Here is a 24,155-nt window from a genome sequence, read left to right as displayed (position 1 = left end):
GCAGTTAATATTTGTTTCTTCACTTTGTTATTATACAAAACATCTGTCCAACACACATTGACAAAAGTAGTAGCAAGAAAAAAAAACATGTTTTGGATAGGCAAAAGCAGTTGTATGAAAAGCCATGAAGCCACCATTTATTATCTCTCTACAAGATCAACCACGTTTCTTCTTCTTTTTGACTGTGTAGGTGACAGCGAGTACTTTTGCTTTTTTGACCCTTTGACGATAATTATGAAGTGCAGTCACTTTTCTTTTTCTTGACAGTTTACTAAACTGTGAAAAAACTAACTTGTGCGCTCTTTCAACTAAACTGTACACTTCATTATCCTCACAAAATGTGTCAGATTTGCTCCACTCATGGAGATCTGTAAGCATGGCTTGTATTGTAACCTGCTTTCTCTCGCTGGATCTAAAGCAGTGTGAATCATCAGATACGTTCGGACAAGATGTTGGATACAGAATGTTATGAACCAGTATACATACACATACCTCCCCATGGCTATTTGCAACACATGTGCAAAATTTGGTCCCTTTACAACTTACAATTTCTACACTCCCATCAAAATGATAGACAGTAAGGTTTTCATTGTCCCTCAGGTAGGATTCACTGTCAACAATGTTTTTTGCTACTTCTGCCCTAAGATCTTGAACTATGAGTCCTTGTTTCTCTGCAATGTTCTGTGAGAAAAGTAAGTGTTTGCACAAACATCCACATTGGAATCTTTTGCAATCACATTTGTACATGACCAAGTCCACACTGTGATATTGTGTGCTTGTGTCGGGTGGAACCAAAAACACTCCATTTTTAATCTCCACTTTTTCACCCAGGCCTTTTGCAATCATAGAATGGGCAGCATTGGTGGTCTCTTCAGTGATTGCTCCTTTGATTCGTCCAGTTTCTGTGAGGTCATCCAGGTAACTGAACAATAAAATAAGAACAAGGTAGAACAATGGTAAACTCCTACAAAAATTAAGGGGGGGGGGGGGGGGGGGGTCATTTAATAATGTGCTTTACGGGATTGAGTTTTGCAACATTAAGCAATGCCGTGGGAGCTGACAGAACTTTTTAATGATTGTTTTCATGAGTGATATGTGCTAAGGAAAGATAATGTCATAGCGAATAGTGAATGCTTATTCAAGAGCTTCCTTTATTCAAACACGTTGATAATGGCCAACAGGTAGTGGCCAGAGGTATTGTCTATGCAATATGATCACATTATGAACGTCACATGATTTCTGTAATTGGCCATAACAATTTAGCACCATAATGTACCTGTAATATTTTTGGACATCACCACACAGCAAGCGAAGAAGCTGATCAATCCGGCTATTTATTCTTCCCTTAAGGAACTGGTACTTCATTGTAAGAAAAAATCTGTGAACAAAATTTAAACTTAAAATATCTTTAATGAATATTTTTCCCGATTATCGTGGTATTTAAAATGTCATTTGAGGGCATGGTGTTATAATTTTAGTGGCTTACCTCTCTGCCTTGTTGTTGGTTTCGCTGTTATGGTGATAAAATGATCTGCCAAAATTGGACCATAAATCACCAAAACGAATCCACTGCATTTTGAGGTAGGTTGATACATGAGAACTACCTAGACATGCATCAAGCTCCTCACACTTTCTGGCTGACATGCTGTTGAACTCTTCTTCCTGTAAAGAAAAAGACACAACATTGTAAAGTTATGCCACCATATGCTTACACATTTAAAGGGGCAGTTCACTCAACATTTAAAATGGTCATTTTGTGATAAAATTGTGACTTTATGTCAAACCTACTTGACTTTATTTCTTCAATAGAACAGAATATACATTTTGAAGGTGTTAAGGTATATATCATTTTTCATGTAATAAAACTTAATGCCCCACAGACTTTCATATTCTATTGGGCGGAAATGAAATATTGTATTGCAAAAAAAAAAAAAAAAAAAAACATGAATATGGATTGACATGAAGGTGAATAAAAAGTTTTTTGTTTTTTTTTGTGGGAATGTTTTTAAAAGAAATTTTCACACAAAGTTACACATAATATAAACTTGACCAATCCCATTGAAATCTATAGTATAAAACTCAAGATTTATTTCCATGTAATGAAATGATTTATAAAGAACGATTTATTATATAAAATGATTACCGTTAAACAGGATTTCATCGCCACCATTGCTTGAATCACAAGATTCCGCTGATTCACAGGCAAGTTCCCTCCATCTCTTTTAACCATCCACCTATGAACGGCCTACACAAACATTAAAAGGCTAGTCATATAATGACCTTTGAAAAAAAACTGTATTTGTAAAATTAATAGGTCTGTGACTTTATTTTAACTCAGTACAGCCAATTAAAGGCCAGAGATTCTTTCCAGTACAAAAGATTTATAACAAACCTACCTGGAGTACATGAAACCAGCAAAGAAGGACCTTGGTTGTTGGAAAAACTCTTCTTATGGCATTGAGTTCCTTAAGGTCACGGTCAATCATTATCGACCTACATTATAAGGAATTGAAAATGGATGAAGATGTGTCAGCAGTTTGTAAAATGAACAGCTTCTGTAAAAAGGTAGATTAAAATTTATGGTCTTTAAATTGTGTTCCATCCAATAGTAATGTTTGTACAAAATACCTCAATACATCAGCACATTTTGCTGCCAAATTTTTACTACTAACTCTACTGTTTTTTACTTCTTACCTGGGAAGAAATCCAGGATTGTGTTTTGCAAGCTTTTCTAAGCAGAGAGCAAGTATGTCCCCTGATTCTTCACTAATAATAAAGTAAGCAAATGGGACTGCTCTTCCAATACTGTTGGTCAAAAGAAGCGCATAAAATGCATAACCATATGATGTTATGGCTTTGTAAGTAGCGTCCATGAATACCATGGTATGGGGATGTTCGCTTAGTAGATCCTTTTGCCAGGGTGTCTGCACTACAATTACTAGTGGTTGATTTTCACTCAAAGGCTGGTAGTAACAAATGTTTTCTTGCAGCTCTGAGGTGATCAGCTTGTCCACACTGATGCAGTCTTTCGCATCAGGCAAACTCAGAGCATTATTGGTCTTCTTGATTAAGCGAATATCTTCAGGTGTAACATAATATCGCCGATTATATTTGTCCTTATGTCCATGACGCTCTGCCCAGTCCACGCATTTTAAAAGAGTTTCTGAATTTGACATTCCTTGATCAAGCCACATTTCAATAAAGGCTAATAACTCTGGGTCAATGCGATTTTTTACTCCCTCTACTTTCATGCAAACGTTATGTCCATTGTGTTGCAGCATTGTGTTGACCACAGCACCAGAAAAATTACAATCTTTGATGATTTTAAATGACACGTAAGCTTTGCAAGAATTAGCGCGTGTCTTTGTTGGTTCTCCTTTGCTTTTCCCACTTGCTTTGGTCGATCTTTCACATGCAAAGTAAAAGTAGTCTTTATGTGTAGACACAGGGGACTTGAAGGTACTTTTTGTTTCCTCCTCCAGTTTCTTAATGTAACCCTGCATGAAATCAGCCTCCTCCCCAGAAAAAGGTATGACATCTTGAATGACTCTGGCATCCCTTACTTTCTTTAACTTTCTCCGTATCCCTTTAAGCCAAATATTCTCCATTTAACCTGAAAAAGTAATAATAAAATATTTGTTAATATTTTCTGTTTTAATATAGTGCACTAAAAATAACACCATGAACCTATTGAGTACCACAGCCCTAAGAGCAGCATATAGTACACTAAAAATAACACTATGAACCTATTGAGTACCACAGCCCTGAGAGCAGCATATAGTACACTAAAAATAACACTATGAACCTATTGAGTACCACAGCCCTGAGAGCAGCATATAGTACACTAAAAATAACAATAAACCTATTGAGTACCGCAGCCCTGAGAGCAGCATATAGTACACTAAAAATAACACTGAACCTATTGAGTACCACAGCCCTGAGAGCAGCATATAGTGCACTAAAAATAACACCATGAACCTATTGAGTACCGCAGCCCTGAGAGCAGCATATAGTACACTAAAAATAACACCATGAACCTATTGAGTACCACAGCCCTGAGAGCAGCATATAGTACACTAAAAATAACACTGAACCTATTGAGTACCACAGCCCTGAGAGCAGCATATAGTGCACTAAAAATAACACCATGAACCTATTGAGTACCACAGCCCTAAGAGCAGCATATAGTACACTAAAAATAACACCATGAACCTATTGAGTACCGCAGCCCTGAGAGCAGCATACGTTATAGTACACTAAAAATAACACCATGAACCTATTGAGTACTGCAGCCCTGAGAGCAGCATACGTTATAGTACACTAAAAATAACACCATGAACCTATTGAGTACAGCAGCCCTGAGAGCAGCATATAGTACACTAAAAATAACACTGAACCTATTGAGTACCACAGCCCTGAGAGCAGCATATAGTACACTAAAAATAACACCATGAACCTATTGAGTACCACAGCCCTGAGAGCAGCATATAGTACACTAAAAATAACACTATAAACCTATTGAGTACCGCAGCCCTGAGAGCAGCATACGTTATGGTACACTAAAAATAACACTATGAACCTATTGAGTACTGCAGCCCTGAGAGCAGCATACACGTTATGGTACACTAAAAATAACACCATGAACCTATTGAGTACTGCAGCCCTGAGAGCAGCATACACTTTATGGTACACTAAAAATAACACCATGAACCTATTGAGTACTGCAGCCCTGAGAGCAGCATACACTTTATGGTACACTAAAAATAACACCATGAACCTATTGAGTACCGCAGCCCTGAGAGCAGCATATAGTACACTAAAAATAACACCATGAACCTATTGAGTACTGCAGCCCTGAGAGCAGCATACACTTTATGGTACACTAAAAATAACACCATGAACCTATTGAGTACCCCTGAGAGCAGCATATAGTGCACTAAAAATAACACTATGAACCTATTGAGTACTGCAGCCCTGAGAGCAGCATACACTTTATGGTACACTAAAAATAACACCATGAACCTATTGAGTACTGCAGCCCTGAGAGCAGCATACACTTTATGGTACACTAAAAATAACACCATGAACCTATTGAGTACCGCAGCCCTGAGAGCAGCATATAGTACACTAAAAATAACACTATGAACCTATTGAGTACCACAGCCCTGAGAGCAGCATATAGTACACTAAAAATAACACTAGGAACCTATTGAGTACCGCAGCCCTGAGAGCAGCATATAGTACACTAAAAATAACACTATGAACCTATTGAGTACCGCAGCCCTGAGAGCAGCATATAGTACACTAAAAATAACACTAGGAACCTATTGAGTACCGCAGCCCTGAGAGCAGCATATAGTACACTAAAAATAACACTATGAACCTATTGAGTACCGCAGCCCTGAGAGCAGCATATAGTGCACTAAATGCGTCACAGCGCGACGCGAAAAAAGATCGCGTCTGGTCTAACGTTACATAGATAGAGCGTCTGGCGCGAGTGATTTAAGTCAATGGAAAGGCGCGTTGACGCGCGTCTGGAGGTCCTACGGCGCGTTTCGCACGGCGCGATGGACGCGATTCTGCCTCATTTGCGTTTGTGCATTGTCTGAAGGCCGAAAAATCTGAACTTTGTCGTCAATTCGCGCGACGCGTTAACCAACCAGGAGCCTGCTTGCTGGTATAGATGCGATATTTAAGTTAATTAAGTTATTTTTGTTTATATACAAACATATAAAAAATATATATATATCGTAAATTCACTTACCTGACAAGCGCAATCTTCCATCAACGGTCTATCAACGATATCTGTAGAATTCCCTCCAATTTTTGAAAAAAAAAAAAAAAACACTTGATCCTGCCTCTGCTTCAATTTCATTGGTTGAATCTTTAAACCAATCATGTTCCTTTCAGCCCTCAGAACATGTTTGAGTAAGTAAAACTCCCATCTGCGAAAAAAAGTGCGACTTATAGTCCGGAAAATACGGTAGTTGGGTTTATTGGAATTTGATGGTACATTATATAAGAGTGCAACAGTTGATTTCCAGAAGTAGATCCGGAATGAGTAGGTCTAGGTCTAGAGTGGATCTGCAATGAGTAGGTCCTCATTGCAGATCCAACTCCTCCCACTTTAAATACGTTGCTATATTAGCTTGCTTTATTACTGCAACATTGGAGCCGCGAACTACACATACTTTTGAAAATCCAGTGTTTAGCTGATCCTGGTAAACGCATATTGTCACAGTTTTAAACACGATGGCGTTCTTCTACGAGGGAGTTGTGGCATTTTGTTTCCAGGCAGAATGTTAAAGAACGCGACACACACGTCTCTCGGACATCCTTTAGAATTCAAACAACCAAATAAAGACTTCAAAATCCTGACGTGTGCCATATGCATCAGACGTTCAGCCTGTGGTCTGTGGGTGTGAGGCTAAGACTACACATGACCCTGCTCTGCAGTGAGGAGGAGCTACCGTTCATTTTCATAAACTTTTAAAGACAGGCCTACTGTACTACGAGGATGTTAATCTAGAGTATTTGCTTCTTTTGAAAGTGTCAGCCCCTATTTCAACCTAGTTTTAAAATAATTGTTTTTTTTACTGTGGAAGTCTTAATTAAAAACCCATGATGCTGTACAAAAAATCCAACCAATCAGAGAGACAAAACACACAAAAACACAAACAATCTTTATCTCCGCCCACTTCCATAAACCTCTGAAAAATATGAAAATTTTGCAATAAACTTAAAATGTATTGTTTTTAAATATCTAATCAACATTTTTAAATGAGAAGGTCATGCTGTTCACAATGTTCTTTCCCTCACTAAAGTCTTGTATGTATTTTTGTCAGATATTCAAATACTTTTTGCTTTAAATCTAAATTTGTAATGTTGTGATTCAACTCGTAGCTGGCTGGTTTAGTTCAGGACTTATAACACTTTAATGAACACTTTTGTGAAAAAATACAAAGCCTCTGAAAAAGCACTGGAAAAAATGGATTTACATGATTTAATTGTGTACATCGGTCCCACGTGAATCAATTAAGTTAAACAAACATATTTTGTTCGTGTAACTTCAACATCATGGAATGAATACATTTTGAGTGACTCAAATAACTAGTCTCAAAGTGAATTTGATATAACTCCCTGTCATGACTGAGACATTCAATTTCATATATTCATTCATCCACTTCAATTTCATATATTTTAATGCTACACAACTGACGTATAATACACTAGTTGACACACTTGTTCCTAGCAATAGCACACATTAGCATATTAAATGCTAAGCATTAAAATCTCCTTCAGCAAAGCCTTATTGACTTTTAATTTTTGTTTTAGAGCTCTTCTCCACAATTTAAATTGTTCTTATAATTCCAACATAATTGAATATCGAACACTATTAAACACAATCAAGTCTCCACCTTTCTCATCTTGCTAAAATATACATAAAATACGACTTTTAAATATAACATAAAATTTAGTCTCTCTTGATTTAGCCATTTACAAAGCATGCTGAGAACTAACATGCCCCACACAGTTTCAGTTAATGCAACACAAATCATTCATGTAATCTCAAAACAAACAGATGAAGTAAACTTCAATTTGACTTAAATTTAAGTGGACTCAACACAATCAAATTAAGTTAGGACAAAATGTACAGCAATTGTGTTGCTTTAGCTCATTTTAATTAATCAATTTGAACAAATAGTAAAAAATCATTCTTTTCAGTGAGTGGGTGACCACTAATGCACTCTTATGGCATGTTTTATGTGTGTCACCACTGTAGAACTTGAATTAAAAAAATGTATATAAACACAAATAATAATAAAGTGACCTTTTAATATTATGCATTTTTTAATTTCTCCAAAGCTATATGCTTATACACTTTTGATTGGATAAGCCAAAAATGCATAGCAGGATCGATGCTACCTTGCTCATGCACTGTGTTGTGATTTATGGTGAGACATAAAGGTTTAATGTGACTGATGTAGTCTAGAAATCTAGACGCACCCTAGCGGCAGCAAATCTAATCTGCCGCAAGTGTCGTCTAGCAACTCTCAATACACTTCTGAGCTGTAAACGACAAACTCTGGTCGGGCCAATCACATCGTGTATAGAGTCGGTGGGCGGGGCTTAACATAATGACGACAGCAGAGTTGCGTTTGCGTGCTTCTAGTAAACACAGAAACTGGCAAACGGCGGTCTTTCGAATCAGCTTTGACCGCAACTCTGGAAGACTTGGAGTTAAGCTTTTCTCTGAGAAAAGAATAAAGAACGGCACTGAAGTCATTCTTAAGAAGGGAAGATGTGTTCGGAGTTTTGCTGACCAGATACGGCAAAAGTTTAATCTTTCAACAAGCTCCGCTTCACCTTCGTTGCTCTGGTTGGTGTAGCGCTATCCTATCGCGTGCAGAGGGAGTTTGAAAGACAACCGTTTATCCCGCCCCACAGATTGAGCCCTGTCTATGGTGAGTTTCCAGACGAAACATCTTGATGTGGGTCTGGCTTGTCAGGCTATGACTGATGCACATTTTGAAAGAATATCAAAAAGGTTCATTAACATTTAGAAGTTGTGTAAAGTTAGCTAGTCAAGTTGGCTACTAATTATTCAGTCATCATTTTTTGTTTCATTCACGCACCAGTGGCATTCCAGTTTAACTGTGTCTAATAATGTTTCCCTGTACTTTGTAATAAAGCCATGGATGAAGATTTATTTTGGATGACACTTACACCAATCTGAGACTGTAAGAGAAACATTGATGCTTTGCAGTTGATATTTTTAGCTATGCAAGTCTGTGTAATTACTGGCGAAACTAGTGAGTATTACATTTAGTTGGCAGGTGGACCAAACAGCATTAGCAGTGTTTTCTTATAGCAACTCCAGTGATGGAATGTCGACTCCAGATGCCTGGATTTCTATTTATAAAGAGCTGATTGCTTTGGATACTACATTATTATTAGTGTTGCTTGACACACTTGCAATAGTTGTTTATATATAGTCATTTTTTGCATGGACTTGTATACACATACTGCATGTGTTTAATCCAAGACCAGACAGTCGTTAATTTCAGTGCAGAGATGATCATCAGGAAACATCTCATTTAAATGAGAAGCCCGATGCTTGTGTAGAACGAAATATCAGTCCCAGATCTGTCTGGGCTGGAGATCTCTCCAGTGGGTTACTGGTAGGCAGCAGTAATTTTGTTAGATGAATAACTGGGGCACAGGTGTGAAGACATGCGTGCTCGTTTGGACAAGAATGAGACTGTGGATACAGAAGGAGACTGTGAATACAGGTGTACATGCATTCTCAAAGGCAAACATTAACACACATTTGTCCACCTATTTTTAAACTGTAACCATGTGAACATCTAGCAATGGTATTATTCAAAGGGTTTTGTGATACACAATGATAGCTTCAAAGAATTTTATTTAAAAAAAAGACCGGGGTAACTAAGTCTAAGGTTGTGTCATATACCTAGTCTAAAGCTTGTCTGTTGCTGTTTTACTAATTTTAATTCGATTTTTTTGTGAATAATTCATATTATTATAGTTAAAGATTTAGTTCTCCCAAAAATTCTGTCATTAATTACTCTCCCTCAAGTCGTTCCAAACCTGTGAGACTTTCATTAACCTTCGAAACACAAATTATTTTAATAAACGACTGCACCAGGACATGTTTGCGCGTTCACGAGAGCACCACAAAGCATGCGTGTTGTGTTGACGCGAGAGCAGCCGTTGTTGCATGAACACGTGTTGGAGATTAATATTTTATAAATAAAGTCGGACTTTTTCTTTTTGCTTCTCTTCATAAAATTGAGGTTAAACCACTGGAGCCACATAGATTACTTTAATGATGTCTTTACCTTTTCTGAGGCTCAAAGTGTTGTGTAGGCTGTCAATGAAGGGACAGAAAGCTCTCAGATTTCATTAAAAAGATCATTTGTGTTCTGAAGATGAACAAAAGTCTTATAGCATGAGGGTGAGTAATTAATGACAGAATTTAATTTTTAGGTTTAATCTATAATATAATATAATATAATATAATATAATATAATATAATATAATATAATATAATATAATATAATATAATAATATAATATAATATAATATAATATAATATAATATAATATAATATAATATAATATAATATAATATAATATTTGTGCAGATTCGTGAATATTATCTTTTTTTTAAATTCATAATTATTTTTGGGGGTTAAAAAAATGGTTTAGAGAGATTTCTGAAACGCAATTAGGTACATTTTAAATACAAATATATATTGGTACATAATTTTACTTGATGTACTAAAATGAAACTGAAATAAAAATGAACAACTATATGGACATATTAAAAAACAATAACTAACAAAAAAACAACAACTTTAAAATAAAATGAAAACTGAAAATTCAAATAATAAAATGAATTAAATATTTTAAAGCTATATTAATATATAACATATCATTTTGTGTAGGACAAAATAATATGTTGAATTTTTATTGATGAATTTTGATATTCTTTTTGTGCAGGTTTATGAATATTATTTTTTATTTATAATTGTTTAATGCTTAACAGTATTACTTAAAAGCCATTAGGTAAATGTTAAATATATATATATATATATATATATATATATATATATATATATATATATATATATATATATATATATATATATATATATATATATATATATATATATTTTTTTTTTTTTTTTTTTTTTTTTTTTTACTAATATTTTCATATTTATTCTTATTTATAAGTTACTTTAAAAAAAATAGCAGGTTCCCATTGTCAGAACATGGATCACAAGGTAAATGTGTTTATTTTTAGACTTTTTAAAAAACAAAAAAGTATTCAATAAATATTCACTGGAGTAAAAAGAGTGACAACTTGCCGGTTGTCTGCCGGTTTCCTGTTATAAAAAATGACCCCAATAAAAGCGAAAGATACTGTAAGTTTAAATGTAAGTTTGATTTTGAGAGCTTGTGCTCTCTGCCTTCATTACCCAGAGTCCCAACAGTGCATGGCCTCTAACAACTAATTGGCCTTAATTGATATAATAGATGTGCATAAACTTAACTGAATGAGAATGGAAACAATGTTTGCGCTAGATCTGAGAGATGGAACCAATATTCATTGGTTCCCATGAATATTCATTGCATTGCTTTGTCTATGGTGTGCTCTATGTAATATATTGTTGATGTCATTAGTTATGCCTTGCTGTTAGTATATGTGAATGTATGTGTGAGAGCACTGCAGTTTTCACTGAGGAAGAGCAGGAGGCATGAAGGGGGAATTTTTTTCGTTGCTCTGTCTTTTTTTTTTTTAAATAAATCTGTTACTATAGCAACCCTAGAAGCAGAGGCAGAGAGGGAAGAAGAGAAGGGGTGAACTGGGGGAGTGAGAGACCTGGTAACCATAGCAACTCACAAAGGGAATGGCAGAAACTTACAGAAATATATGAGATGTTATAGGTTGGGAGGGAGAGGAAGAGAAAAAAGAGAGCAAACGAGGTAAGAACGATCTCAGGGAGGGACAAGAGCTAAATGGACGGAACAAAGTACCTTAGCCAATCAGAAACTCACCCTCGTCACCATTGCCCAATCAGATAGCTGCTGGAACACAAAGCACCTTTCATGCACAAGACTGCGGACCGTAGTAAAACATGACACACGGAGAATGAATGTACATTAGATATTGCAGAAACAGCAATGCTCACCAAAAAAGAATGAAGCAACTTTCACATGATGGTGTGTTGGTCACATACATTAACATAATAAAAAGAATCAATTAGACATAAGGCAATAGGGGAAGGAAAATATTTGATGCTCAGGTAAAACTAATATTTGCATAGGAATTTCACAGCCGGTGAGTGTTTATAAATCACCAGTTTTTGGGTTTTGGTTCCAGTGTGTTTACTGCTCGCCTTAAGGTGATCTCTGACATGCTTTCATGTATTTTACATTTGGAATTGACATGTTTAAATGAAGTCTGGCAATTCAGTTCTGCATTAATTGGCAAGCCAATATATATATGTGTGTGTGTGTGTGTGTGTGTGTGTGTGTGTGTGTGTGTGTGTGTGTGTGTGTGTGTGTGTGTGTGTGTGTGTGTGTGTGTGTGTGTGTGTGTGTGTGTGTGTGTGTGTGTGTGTGTGTGTGTGTGTCCTTTGTTCTAGTTCTGCTCATTGTTCTTTTAAATGTATGATAATGATAAGTGTATAATCAGTTAATAATATAAATGATAAGATGTCACTTATAATTTAATAAATATAAGTATATAAATATTAATAATAATAAAGTGTGACAACGATTCGTCTGTGTCTATTAATCCGTTGACAAAATCACACCACCATAGAGGTCAGTTATCATGTATAGATATAAAATGGCTTCACAAATAGTATTTTCAAACACAGTACCGTTATTTCTGTGTTACAAATATTTGTATTATCACAGGTTAGCACGTTTATAGTTCAGATTTAGGGCCCTATTTTAACAATCTAAGCCCATGGTCTGAAACGCAAAGCGTAGGTGCACTTAGCACGAACCCACTTTTGCTATTTTAACAATGGAAAAAATCATCCAAAAGGGTTGTACCTAGTCTCTTAATGAGTAAAGGGTGTGTTTTGTGTGTAACATACAATAAACCAATCAGAGTCTCATCTCCCATTTCCCTTAAAACGTCACAGCGGATATTTACACGCTATTCACGCTATGCTATTGATACGGTGGAATAAACACCTTCAATCTGACGCGTCAGTTTCAATACATGTGTGTATTGCCATGATTGGTCAAATAATTAACCAGTTTCATTTGTCATTACTGCAAATATGTAATTCTGATACAAGCGATGACTATCCATTATGACATGTAGGCATTATTATCTTTATGTAATAATGTTTTACATTGTAATCCTTTTATTTGTAATATTTGACATGTTTGTGTGCTGTCCTTTTCTTGCTATTACAGACCAAGCTCAATTTAAAATTGAACATTGGTCTGGGGAGTCTGCTCTGTATTTTCTACAGCACAAGAGGCGTGATAAACGAGTATTATTCAAATTACTCTGTACGCAATTGGATAGTCCTTCAACCAATCAGACCACAAGAGGCGTGATCAACGGGCAACGACCCATCGCTTCTCTATCTGTCATCGTGTTAATCCCGCCATTAGCGTGCCAGGTGGATAAGCCAGTCTGTGATTGGTTTCCGCAAAAGTGTAACAGAAGCAGTAGAAATGAATGTACAGGTTTCCAGACTGAGTTGCAGGATGAAATCAAATCTCCGACAGATCAGGCTGGGTTTACATAGTCTAGTGCTGGGCTGTGCCTGTGTGTGTAGTAGATGAGAGTAGATGTGTGTGTAGAGTATACGGGTATGAAATTCGGTAGACACATGTAACAGTCCAATACCTACAAAAAAGTCCTGGGAGCAAACTCTGAAAACCCAACAGGAAGTGAAATATTTTTATATTTTCTCTGCAAAATATTTGCAGTTTTTGCCATTTCCAGACGTTGTACTTTAACAAACTTCTCCTAGAAATGTAATCAGATCAACATCATATTTGGTCAGTTTCTTAATCTAAAGGCCTTAAATTGCAAAGATCTTACGTTTGTCTGTATGTTTTGGCCATGGAAGTGCATCTCTTTAAATGGGGAAAACATCAAATTCTCTAAAACTGTTAGCCAAACTTATGATTAAATTTCATATTTGAAATCACCAATGAAATCTGACAACACCTGTCTCATAAATTTTGTTTCTAAACGCTCGAATCATGACAAAAAAACTGAATTTTTCAGTCTGGATGTAATTTTTATTATGTTTATTCCCAAATTCTTTTATTCAATAAATCCAATTAGTTTGAGATGTCAGTAGGAGCTTTGGCATTTGCTTGGCTATTTGTCGATTGGTGGCAGTATATTGGTTAGTCATCTAAAGTTATTTTGCAGAACATGTATTGCAGGGACAGTTCCTCACAGCAGGCTGGGCTGGGGTTAAGGGCAGAATAGATAGAGCAGGATTAATCACTGTAATCATGTGTCAGTGTTTGGGTCATCTTTATTTGTAACTGAACTTGCAACCTTTAGGGCAGTGGTCCAGATCCATTGGCATTAGGCTAAAGGATTCCCAGAATTCTTCAAATGACAGTGAAGGATTACACAGCCCAAACTTTAGCTTATAAAGTCAGTACATTGTTCTCACAGCAGCCTGGGATTCATGAGAAGCTGAGGATTTTGAGCTTACGAAGTCAACAATTGGTTTTGGTTTCCTCTGTTCTTCTTCTCACTGGCATTGTTAATAAACTTACATGTGTTTGGCACTTTTATCCAAAGCTAATTATATTGCCTTCAAAGTTGACCAGTTTATGTCTTCCCTGGGAATCAAACCCATGACCTTGCTCTACATAGGATATCTGTTATGCAGTGCATAGCAATTTAGCAATTAAACTAATATACCTAATATCGTGTTGCTGCCAAAAAAGCCTTGACCCGTCAGGACATTAGATGCTAGCCTAATATTCCTTTAAGTCCTGTAAGTTGTGAGGAGGGGCTTCCATGGATCAGACTTATTTGTTCAGCACATCCCACAGATGCTTGATTGGATTGAGATCTGGGGAATTTGGAGGGCAAGTCAACCCCTAAAACTCTTTATTGTGCTTCTCAAACCATTCCTGAACCATTTTTGCTTTGTGGCAGGGCACACTATCCTGCTGAAAGAGGCCACAGCCACCAGGAAATACCGTTTTCATGAAAGGGTGTACATGGTCTGCAACAATGCTTAGGTAGGTGGTACGTGTCAAAGTAACATCCACATGGATGGCAGGACTCAAGGTTTCCCAGAACATTGCCCAAAGCATCACACTGCCTTTGCCGGCTTGCCTTCTTCCCATAGTGCATTCTGGTGCCATGTGTTCCCCAGGTAAGCGACGCACATAGCCTGGTCTGAAAAAGTACTGATGTACAGAGGTACTGAAGGAAAAAGAAAATTGAGCAGAAGTATGTAGGAGGGCAGAACCAGGCTACAACGCACACACACCTGGCCATCCACTTGATGTAAAATAAAACGTGATTCATCAGACCAGACCTTCTTTCATTGGTCCGTGGTCAAATTCTGATGCTTATATTTATGCCCACTTTTGGCACTTTTGGTGGCGGGCAGGGGTCAGCATTGGCACCCTGACTGGTCTGCAACTAACTGCAATGCCGTGCATGACCCTGTCACCGGTTCACCACTGTTCTTTTCTTGGACCACTTTTGATAGATACTGACCTGCAGACCGGTGGGGTGACCAGACAACACCCCACAAGAGCTGCAGTTTTGGAGATGCTCTGACCCAGCCGTCTAGCCATCACAATTTAACCCTTGTCAAACTCACTCAAATCCTTACGATTTTTCCTGCTTCTAACACATCAACTTTGAGGACAAAATGTTCACTTGCGGCCTTAAGCCCCAGGTATACTTCAATTTCTGCGTCAGGACACGTCTTGCACGCATTTGCGTATACACACAGCTTTTAAAGTATACTCAACCGCGGATGGGCACAGATGGCAGAGTTCAATACATGCATAATCTAGTTTTTTTTATATATATCTTCCAGACATCGGAGGGCACAAAAAGTAGTAAAGAAATGTATGAAGAAATTGTGGCTCCATTGTTGTAGTAAACTTGCACAACATTCTTATATTAATGATTCATAGATGCACTGGGAGTCAATGTTTTTATTTGTGATAATACAATGAAACATGCCAAATTGTGCAGACATCATTTTTGGCCAGTCTGTCAACATAGAAATTATGACATTGAACACAAAATAGTCATACCTGATTGTTTTATGTATATGCTTTTTAATTTTTTGTCTAATAGTTTTGTCAGATAAATACATTTACCAAGGTTAGTGTTTTGTGCTTCCCTCATATTTAAAATATTTATAAAATATTCTCATATTTTGATTGTTTCTGTACTGTATTTATATTCATTCAAATCACTTGTTTTTGTAACAACAAAATGTTTTTTTTTTGTTTTTTTTATAAATTACATTCCAACATCTCTACACTGTAAAAGAAATTCAGGTTTTCAATTGAACATTTTCTAGTGACTGATCACCAATTTTTCAGTTGGCCAAATTTAATTTCTGTTAATTGATGCAATTTAATTCACAGAAATTCAATTTGGCAACTGAAAATTGTAGTTGTCATCAGTCACTAGTAAATTTTCAATTGGAAACCTGAATTTTTACACTGTAATAAAATAATGTTTACCAAAATGTATTTAAAATACATATTAAGTATATATAAGTACAGATATTAACATATTTACTGACATATCGCTTGAGATAAATATCAATTTAATTTGGAGTACTTTTCTTTATTTGGAATACTTCATTTTGCAATGCACATTTCTAAATATGCTAAAGTCTAAAATGTCATGCCTAATATCACTATTAATAAGGATAATATAATCTCTGTATAATATCAGTCTTTAAAAGCAAGATATTTAAAGTGCACCTAAAGTATACTTGCAATTATTCCATTTTAGCACAATCATATATTCTTAAGTATATCTTTAGTTGGACCTCAGGACTAGTTCTGGATAACTAAAGTACAAATTTAGCTGTTCCAAATTAGCAGACTTTACGTATATCAGTTCGGTGTACCAAAAGTACAGTTGCACGGTTTTTATAATAAGTACATAAATATGTAAATGTATTTGCATAAAATAAATAGATTTTAAATACATTTTGTCATTTTTATTTTTCACTAGATGATGATTTGAACTGATCTAATCTAAGAGATTATAGATATATTCCTCTTTTTCTTTAAATACACACGTCCTGTCCCTCTGCAGTTCCACAAGTTCACATGCAGCGCACACACATGCACATGCATTCAATCACTACTCTTTTTTTATGCGCACACGTACACACTCACACACATACATTAGATTTGCAAATGGAAGCAGCTCTGCTTGAATGAGTGGGTGCTCTGGAGAACCTAGAGGAAGGGAGCGAGAGAAAGAGAGAGAAGATAACGAGAGATGCGATTTCCCTCTTCCTTAATGTATCTTTTGTGTTTTTAGCCTGTCTGTCTCTCTCAGGATACCCTCCTCTTTAGTTACCATGGTGACGGCATGCTTCCCCCCCTTCTGTCTGTCTACCTCCTTACCCCGCTTTCGCGCTCACTCGTTTCTCTGTTACCATGGCGATGGCTCTCCCCATCATGATACCTGTTCGTTCTTTCTTTGCTTTCAGAATCTCTTTGTATTTTCCGCTTGATTCTGAGAGGACGCATCCGTCTGCCTGTGTGTTGCTATACTTTAAATGGCTTGTCGTTTATCTATTCATCTTGTCTTTTCAATTCATTTGCTGATTCTCAATATCACTGATTCTCCCTAAACACCATCACTGGAGACAGTCTGCAGAGGGTGGCAGCAACCAGCACGCATATAAAGAGAGCATTTTTGGGGGTAATTTTTGCAGACGACAGTTGTTGCTATGGCGACAGAACTTTAGGATTTGGATGGAAGCGGTAGAGGGAAGAATGTGGGAGAATGGATGGAAACAGTGTAAGAGATAACTGGATGTATGGGGGGAGAGAGAGAGAGAGAGAGAGAGAGAGAGAGAGAGAGAGAGAGAGAGAGAGAGAGAGAGAGAGAGAGAGAGAGAGAGGAGGGCGTGCGGATTTTTCAGGAGACGACCCTCTGCATGTTCTAGTTTTTTGGTGGTGCGCTGGCAAGCCGAATATGTCACACTGCAGCTGCTCTCTTTGTCATTCGAATATGTCCATTTGAATTTAAATTTGTATAGGGGGGAGCCGATAAAAGAATCTTGACTAGGACTGTGTCAAAAAAAAATTGAATTCTAAATATTAGTGGTCATTGCTTGTACTGGACCGGCCGCCTTGGTGATAGGATGGTTGCTAGGGTGTTTCTATCTGGTTGCTAAGGTGATCGGAGTGTTTTTTAGGATGCTATGGTTACTTACTGCCCCTACTTACTTTTATTTACATATTTTACGTCTCTTGAGATCAGAGGAGTGAGGTTTACTTGCACAGTGACTTGACTACTAGCTGGCCTCCATTACACACAGCTCTCCTTAAAGATACGTTGTTATAAGATAAGATGTTATAACAGATTCTCTTTACCCAGTTTATTGTTCATTGACTGCTATTAGTATGCCATTCAAGGGTTTATCTCCCCTAAAAGTCTAAACATTGAGCCCCCAGGCACCCTCAAAACACTGAGAGTAGTCCATTCAGATCTGTCAGTTTCTCTCCAGCCAATAGTGTGCAACATCTGGGTTCCGGAAGAAAAAACGCCATTCATTTTCTTAATAGGGAAATTGATTTTAAATGATAACATTTAAACCTTTAAAGACAGGCCTACTGTGAGCTACGAGGTTGTTAATCAATAGTATTTGCTTCTGTTAAAGCCATCAGCCCATGTTACTTCAGCATATTTTTTTTTAAATAATCATATTTTATAGTAGAATTCATAGTGAACTACATTATAGCCATGATGCTGTACAGATAATTAGACCAATCAGTCAAACTTGTGCAATGTGCTCTTTAGCTCCGCCCACTCACAAGAAGCGCTGCAAATCATGTAATCGAGCAGATCTCTCTAGGCTCTGAAAATACTTAAATATTTGTATAAATATGCATATTTTGCAACAGACTAAAAATAAATTGTCTTATTTAAGTAATCAACATTTTTACATGAGAAGTGCTTCATTGGGGTCAGGGGTCTTGTACCTTTGTCATTTTGTGCAGTTTTAAAAACTTTTTTTGCTTCAGATCAAAGTTTGTAATGTTATGATTCACCTCATAGCTGTCCTAATAGCCTGATAGCTCAGATATTCAACTCATAGTTCATGGCTTGGTTAATGACTTTTAAAAGAAGACTTTTTATAAATCACTATGGGAAAATGAATGGTAAAAATATTTCCGGAACCAGCGCTGCTAAAAAAGGGGGTGGGCAGTGTTGCGCTCTGTCTGAGTTTGGGCCCTGGCTGTAAGTGGAGTCAGAGAGTGTTTAGATTCTGACTGTGGCAATTCAAATTTGGTTTTAGAAGTGTTGGACTTTTTATTTAAAGTAGCCTAGTTTTACCTGTTTGAGACATGCTGTATTTGTGATGTTGGGTTGGGGGAGTGGCAAAAATGCTTTAATTGTGTCTTTTTGTTTGGTGTCTACTAGTGTCACAGAAACCACAAACTACATTTTTAACAATCCAGATTATTTAAAGGGTTGGTTCACCCAAAAATGTAATTCTGTCATTAATTGCTCACCCTCATGTCGTTCCAAACCCGTAAGACATTCGTTCATCTTCGGAACATGAATGAAGATATTTTTTAATGAAATCACAAATCTGACCCCTCCATGGAGAGCAATTTAATGAACACTTTCAAGGCCCAGAAAGGTACGGCATCGTTAAAATAGTCTATGTGACTCCAGTGTTTCAACCATAATGTAATGAACATTAAAAAAACGACAAGAACAATTTTTGTGTGCAAAACAAAAAGGCCTTTATTCAACAATTTCTTCTAGCCTGTGTAAAACTCTTACACCATTGACGTAGTGTAAAAAGTGCTGCACTTCCTAGTTCTACGCATATACACTCGCGCAAATGCGTCTTTGTGCTCCCGGGAACAGTGTCGGCCAATTGTAAGCCGGCATTCTGGAAGCGATGCGCAGTTTTCACTGCGTCAAGTGTAAGAGTCTGACACAGGAAATTGTTGAATGAAGTAGTTATTTTTGTTTGTTTTTGCACACAAAAAGTATTTAAGTATTTTTAATACTTGACTGTGTAAGGTCAAGATTTTAAAATCTATATTTAGCTTTAAGTTCTTATGACATCCTCAGGGTTATGTTTCAGTCCTGTAGCCTTTTCACCATTAAATACACTTAAGGACACACAGCAAAGAAAAAATGTGAGGCAAAAAAATGAATGAGAGAGGTAGAGTCTAAATGAGAAATGACATGACAGTATTGTATTTTTGTTGCACAGAAGTGACTGATGCTCAATGTAAACTTTTTCTCAAATTTCTAATTAAGAGGGGAAGAGAAAGAGTTGAGAGACATGAGGTGAGATGGAAACTGAGCAAGAGAAGGAAAGAAGAGAGAGAGAGGAGGTAAAGGAAATGCTTTACATTCTTTCAGTGCTGAGAAAGAGAAAGTGTGTGTGTTTGTGAGTGAGATGATAGAATGGAAAAAGGAAACGGACAGTTGGGATGAGAAGGAAAACGAGAGGAGAGATAAATAAAGGAAGAAAGTTCACATACCAGAAAGAAAGATGCCTGCGGAAAATATATGAGCAGAGGAACCATACAGGAAAGGAAAAGAAAGGAAAGAAAATATGATAGATGGAGTGCCCTCATGTGTCTTGCACCCTATGGAGATGACCTTTGACCTTTCTAACAGCCTGTTGACACAAAGAGGTCAGTCGGTCGAGGGCCTCAAGAAACTAAACAAACACGCATTATGACCGCTGGAGTCACAGCGCTCCCTCTTACTTCTCAGCGCTCATTATACTCCTTGCGCTCGCTCTTCTGCACGGCAACAGCTCAAAGTGGAGTAACAGCATAATTTCATCATAATGTTAGCTTTTAAATGACTGGCTTCATTAATGGTATGTACACACACATATCTTAGAGGAGATGTAGATGTTTCGGCAGCATTTCTCTGGAGTTAAATCTCTCTCTCATCCGCTCCTCTGAGCATCAGTTTACTTGGGATTCCTGGGACGGGAGGGATGTGTGAAATGAAATATTAATGAAATGAAGAGCGTTTGGCAAATCTTTTACGCCATCCTGTTTCTGTGCCACTGCTAATGTCGAGGGTCACCAGGTCCCCCTGAGGCCCAGTAGTGCACTGAGTGACATTTTAGTGGTTTTGCAGAATGTCCTGAAGCATGTTACCCCTGTACACAACATGCTGCTGTTTACAGAAGAACATTTTGTGGTATGTGTGTGTGGAGTGTACTGGGGGTGGTTGCTTGGTGAATAGTTCAGTACAGTGTGCTTGCCATATATACATGAATGCATATCTCTTTGGTTTAATCAGCAAAACAAGTAACAGACTTTTTGGTACCGCTCCCACTCGTTGCTGCAAAAAATATATGTAACCTTCTCCTGCTCCCATCCACAATCTTCATTGTTTTCGGCCTGCAAACACCACGTCCATGGAATTTCCATGAAATTCTTCCATGAATCTCTCATAATGTCTACACTTTATTTATTATAATGAGAGGATTCAGGAGCATGAAGAACTCAGCACTGAACAAAAAATCTGCCATTTTGAGCGGTGAGTGAAATAGTGAATTCTAAATGAACTGATTGGCCACTGTTTTCAGGAATTCAACAGATATGTTTGGGATTAGTTACATTACTCAGCGCTGAAAAATGTGAATAGAAACCTTGATGGTCTCTAAAGATTTGTGTAAATTGGATAGCACACCTAATATGCATATTTGATACTATATCAATGTGAACTAACCTTTTTATATAAATATATATGAACTTGTGAAAATATAGTCTAACCGCCCACACCCGGCCAATAAATCTTGTCCCGTGCCACACTCTCTTGCGTCAGGTCACACATTTGCATGGATTTGCACTTTGTAATCTAACCGGAAAAGTAGACCTTATCTCCTGAATACTCATTTCAACATACTGATTTGGGACACACTAATACTATTTAGGACTAATAGTGCTAATTGGGAGGCAGCCAGTCTCTTTCATTCCTGAATGAATTTGTGTTTTCAATGAATCGTTGGAGTGAATATTTAAATGGCTCACTCACAGACACAGTCATTTGTTGCCAACTAATGGCGAAACAAACCTGCATAAATCTGTGAAATCTCAGAAAAGCAAATTAATTAACCAAATATTTAATAAGACAGCAATGGTTGATCGTGATGTATAGAATTATTTTCAGTAGGCCTACAATTAAATTATTCTTCCAATTCAAAGAGTGTAAGAACAAAGAATGATGCATATGGTGGAAAAATAGAGATGGGGGAAGATAGAAAAATGTAGTCTGGGATTTAGAAGGAAAAACAATGAATGGAGAGAGTGAATGAAGGAGATTTAGGAGGAGGAGGGGGTGGAGGAGTAATCAAAATAAATGCAAAAGTACATGAGAAGGGAGGATGAGCAAAAGAAGAGGAGTTGGGTAAAAGATGGGATGAAATCAGAAGGGGAGAAGGAGTGAAAGTAGACCTACTGAGAAAAAACAAAATTGAAATTTCATCTGTTTGTTTCTCTCCATTGTTCCACTTACATTTCCCTCAGGAATAAGTGGGAAAGAAATTGGAGACCTTTATTCACGTTTCCTAAAGAAATCAAAAAACACGATACCAGGAAATGAAATATGCCTACACATGTTCAGGTACACACCTACTGTGAAACAGGTACATCAGGAGAGAACCAAACCACGAGAGACGATGTGTGGAGAGGTTAACATATTTACTACTCTAAAAAAGCAATTAGTGACAGTTAGAGAAATGAAATGAAAGGGTTAATAACAGATGGAAGGGAAATGAGAGTTGCTATTTGTGAAAATGGTTTGAAAACAATCACAGGTAAGTGATGTGGCAAACAAGAGGCAGAATTAATCAAATGTATATTCATAATAAAACATATTTTTAAATGAATTGAATTAAATTGAATATTTAATGTTCATATATTGAACAGTTTATGGTTTTAATCAATTTTAGTCAAATACTAGGCTCCTGATTATGCTTATGAGGTGTTACTTTGTTACTGTGGTATACTAGGCTATTACTGCCAAGGGAGATAGTAACACCACAGACAAATATCCAGACTTTTCTAAAATACCATAATGATAATTTCAAGCTCACTAGACAATTTGAAAATATTAATAGGGTTAGGATTAAAATTAAAATATAATACAATATGTATTTTTCTTAATATTGTTATATTGTGTTATGTTATATTGTTGCAACATCCCAGGATACCTAAACCTGTATGGTGGGAACAAACAGTTTTTGTTAAAATATCTCAAACGAAATTTAGGGCTTTAATTAAACAGTTCAAAGGTTTGTTTTAATCATACTTACAAATGCAAACACTTTATGATTTAGTGGTATTTAAAGTTTATTTCAGCTGGTTGCAAAGAAGGGAGACACATCATAGCAAATGGGAAAGATAATAAAGAAACTGCTTGTGGAAAGTGACAAATCAATATTTCGATTCATTGGAAAAATAGAGTCAACTCCAAACCTGTGGTCCAAAATGTTGATTCCACTCACAGAAGAGCCTGCCCTCGTCTTCTAGTTCTCAGTAGCATCTAGCATCTACATCCACATCCCAGTGAATCGAATCTTGTGATTTTGTTCAAAAATAGACTCTCACCTCTCACCTCATACACCAGCAGGTGGCGACAATTGAATCTTTGAATCAATAACTAACGACCACGACCACATCAACAACACAACAACAAGCGATCATAATTTCTTGACTGGATTGAAAGCAACTCGTGTCTTTGACAGAAAAGAGGTAACACACGATCATTAAAGGACTTTAAAGAATTGAAGATTTATTATTCTTGTAAACAAACAAAAATTATTACTGAGGCTTCCACCTCAGCTGACAGTGGCTCGTACGTAGACAACAATCACTATTTATATTTTTTAAAGAAAATATATAATAGGAAGGATTGGAATATTGTCAATAATAATAGTGTAATTTATAGTTTACTGCACTGTTGATAAGATCTCACTTAGCCTGCTTTAAAATTAAGAAAAGGAGTCTGGAACCTATAGTTTTGGAGTCGATTCTGAAGCTTGAATAAAAGTCGAATCAGTAGGGTCTTCGCAACACGAATTAAAGGGGTACAGTGCTGGGAAGATGAATCTGTATTTAAACTGGGTCATTAATGTTATAGAAATGGGAAATTATTTTTTAACTTGGTGCCTTCTAGACTGAGAAAAAACAGAAAATGTATTTTTGTCTCATGGGAATGAAAGACAACAATTCCCAGAATGCATTGCTTTGCTACCCTATGAGGCCACTCCCAACACCACCGCTACTGGATTACTGGATCACTTTTCCAACACGTTTATTTTCATAAAATCAGTGTCTGTTCAATATAATGAGTGAGTCTCTGACCGAGTGTCATGGCACAAACACTGCAGGTCTCAGATT

General features: G+C 36.8%; 2 protein-coding genes across 5 annotated transcripts in view; one reads left to right on the top strand and one right to left on the bottom strand.

Annotated features, from left to right (window-relative positions):
* kirrel1b (kirre like nephrin family adhesion molecule 1b) overlaps positions 1–24,155 on the top strand; it is a 73,161-nt gene that overhangs the window by 19,787 nt on the left and 29,219 nt on the right. The gene's annotated exons all lie outside the window — the stretch shown is intronic.
* On the bottom strand, positions 157–3,507 carry LOC137089717 (uncharacterized). The gene is made up of 6 exons (XM_067453279.1): positions 2,695–3,507; positions 2,397–2,493; positions 2,144–2,245; positions 1,487–1,662; positions 1,277–1,378; positions 157–922 (listed from the first exon to the last, which is right to left on the bottom strand). Exons 1-6 carry the CDS (start codon positions 3,501–3,503, stop codon positions 157–159), a joined length of 2,052 nt encoding a protein of 683 aa, XP_067309380.1. The 5' UTR covers positions 3,504–3,507.

Source organism: Pseudorasbora parva, chromosome 9, assembly GCF_024679245.1.
Source record: "Pseudorasbora parva isolate DD20220531a chromosome 9, ASM2467924v1, whole genome shotgun sequence".
In the NCBI taxonomy this organism is placed as follows: domain Eukaryota; kingdom Metazoa; phylum Chordata; class Actinopteri; order Cypriniformes; family Gobionidae; genus Pseudorasbora; species Pseudorasbora parva.
Note: the sequence above shows the minus strand (reverse complement) of the source record. Positions and strands in the feature narration are given on the sequence as shown.

What these genes read in the sequence shown, in the direction of transcription:
- LOC137089717 (XM_067453279.1), bottom strand. Translation starts at nt 3,503, where the DNA reads ATGCAGGGTTACATTAAGAAACTGGAGGAGGAAACAAAAAGTACCTTC. An exon ending in GCTGGTTTCATGTACTCCAG is followed by an intron (nt 2,246 to 2,396) that starts GTAGGTTTGTTA and finishes ATGTTTGTGTAG; the next exon opens with GCCGTTCATAGGTGGATGGT. An exon ending in CGATGAAATCCTGTTTAACG is followed by an intron (nt 1,663 to 2,143) that starts GTAATCATTTTA and finishes TTTTCTTTACAG; the next exon opens with GAAGAAGAGTTCAACAGCAT.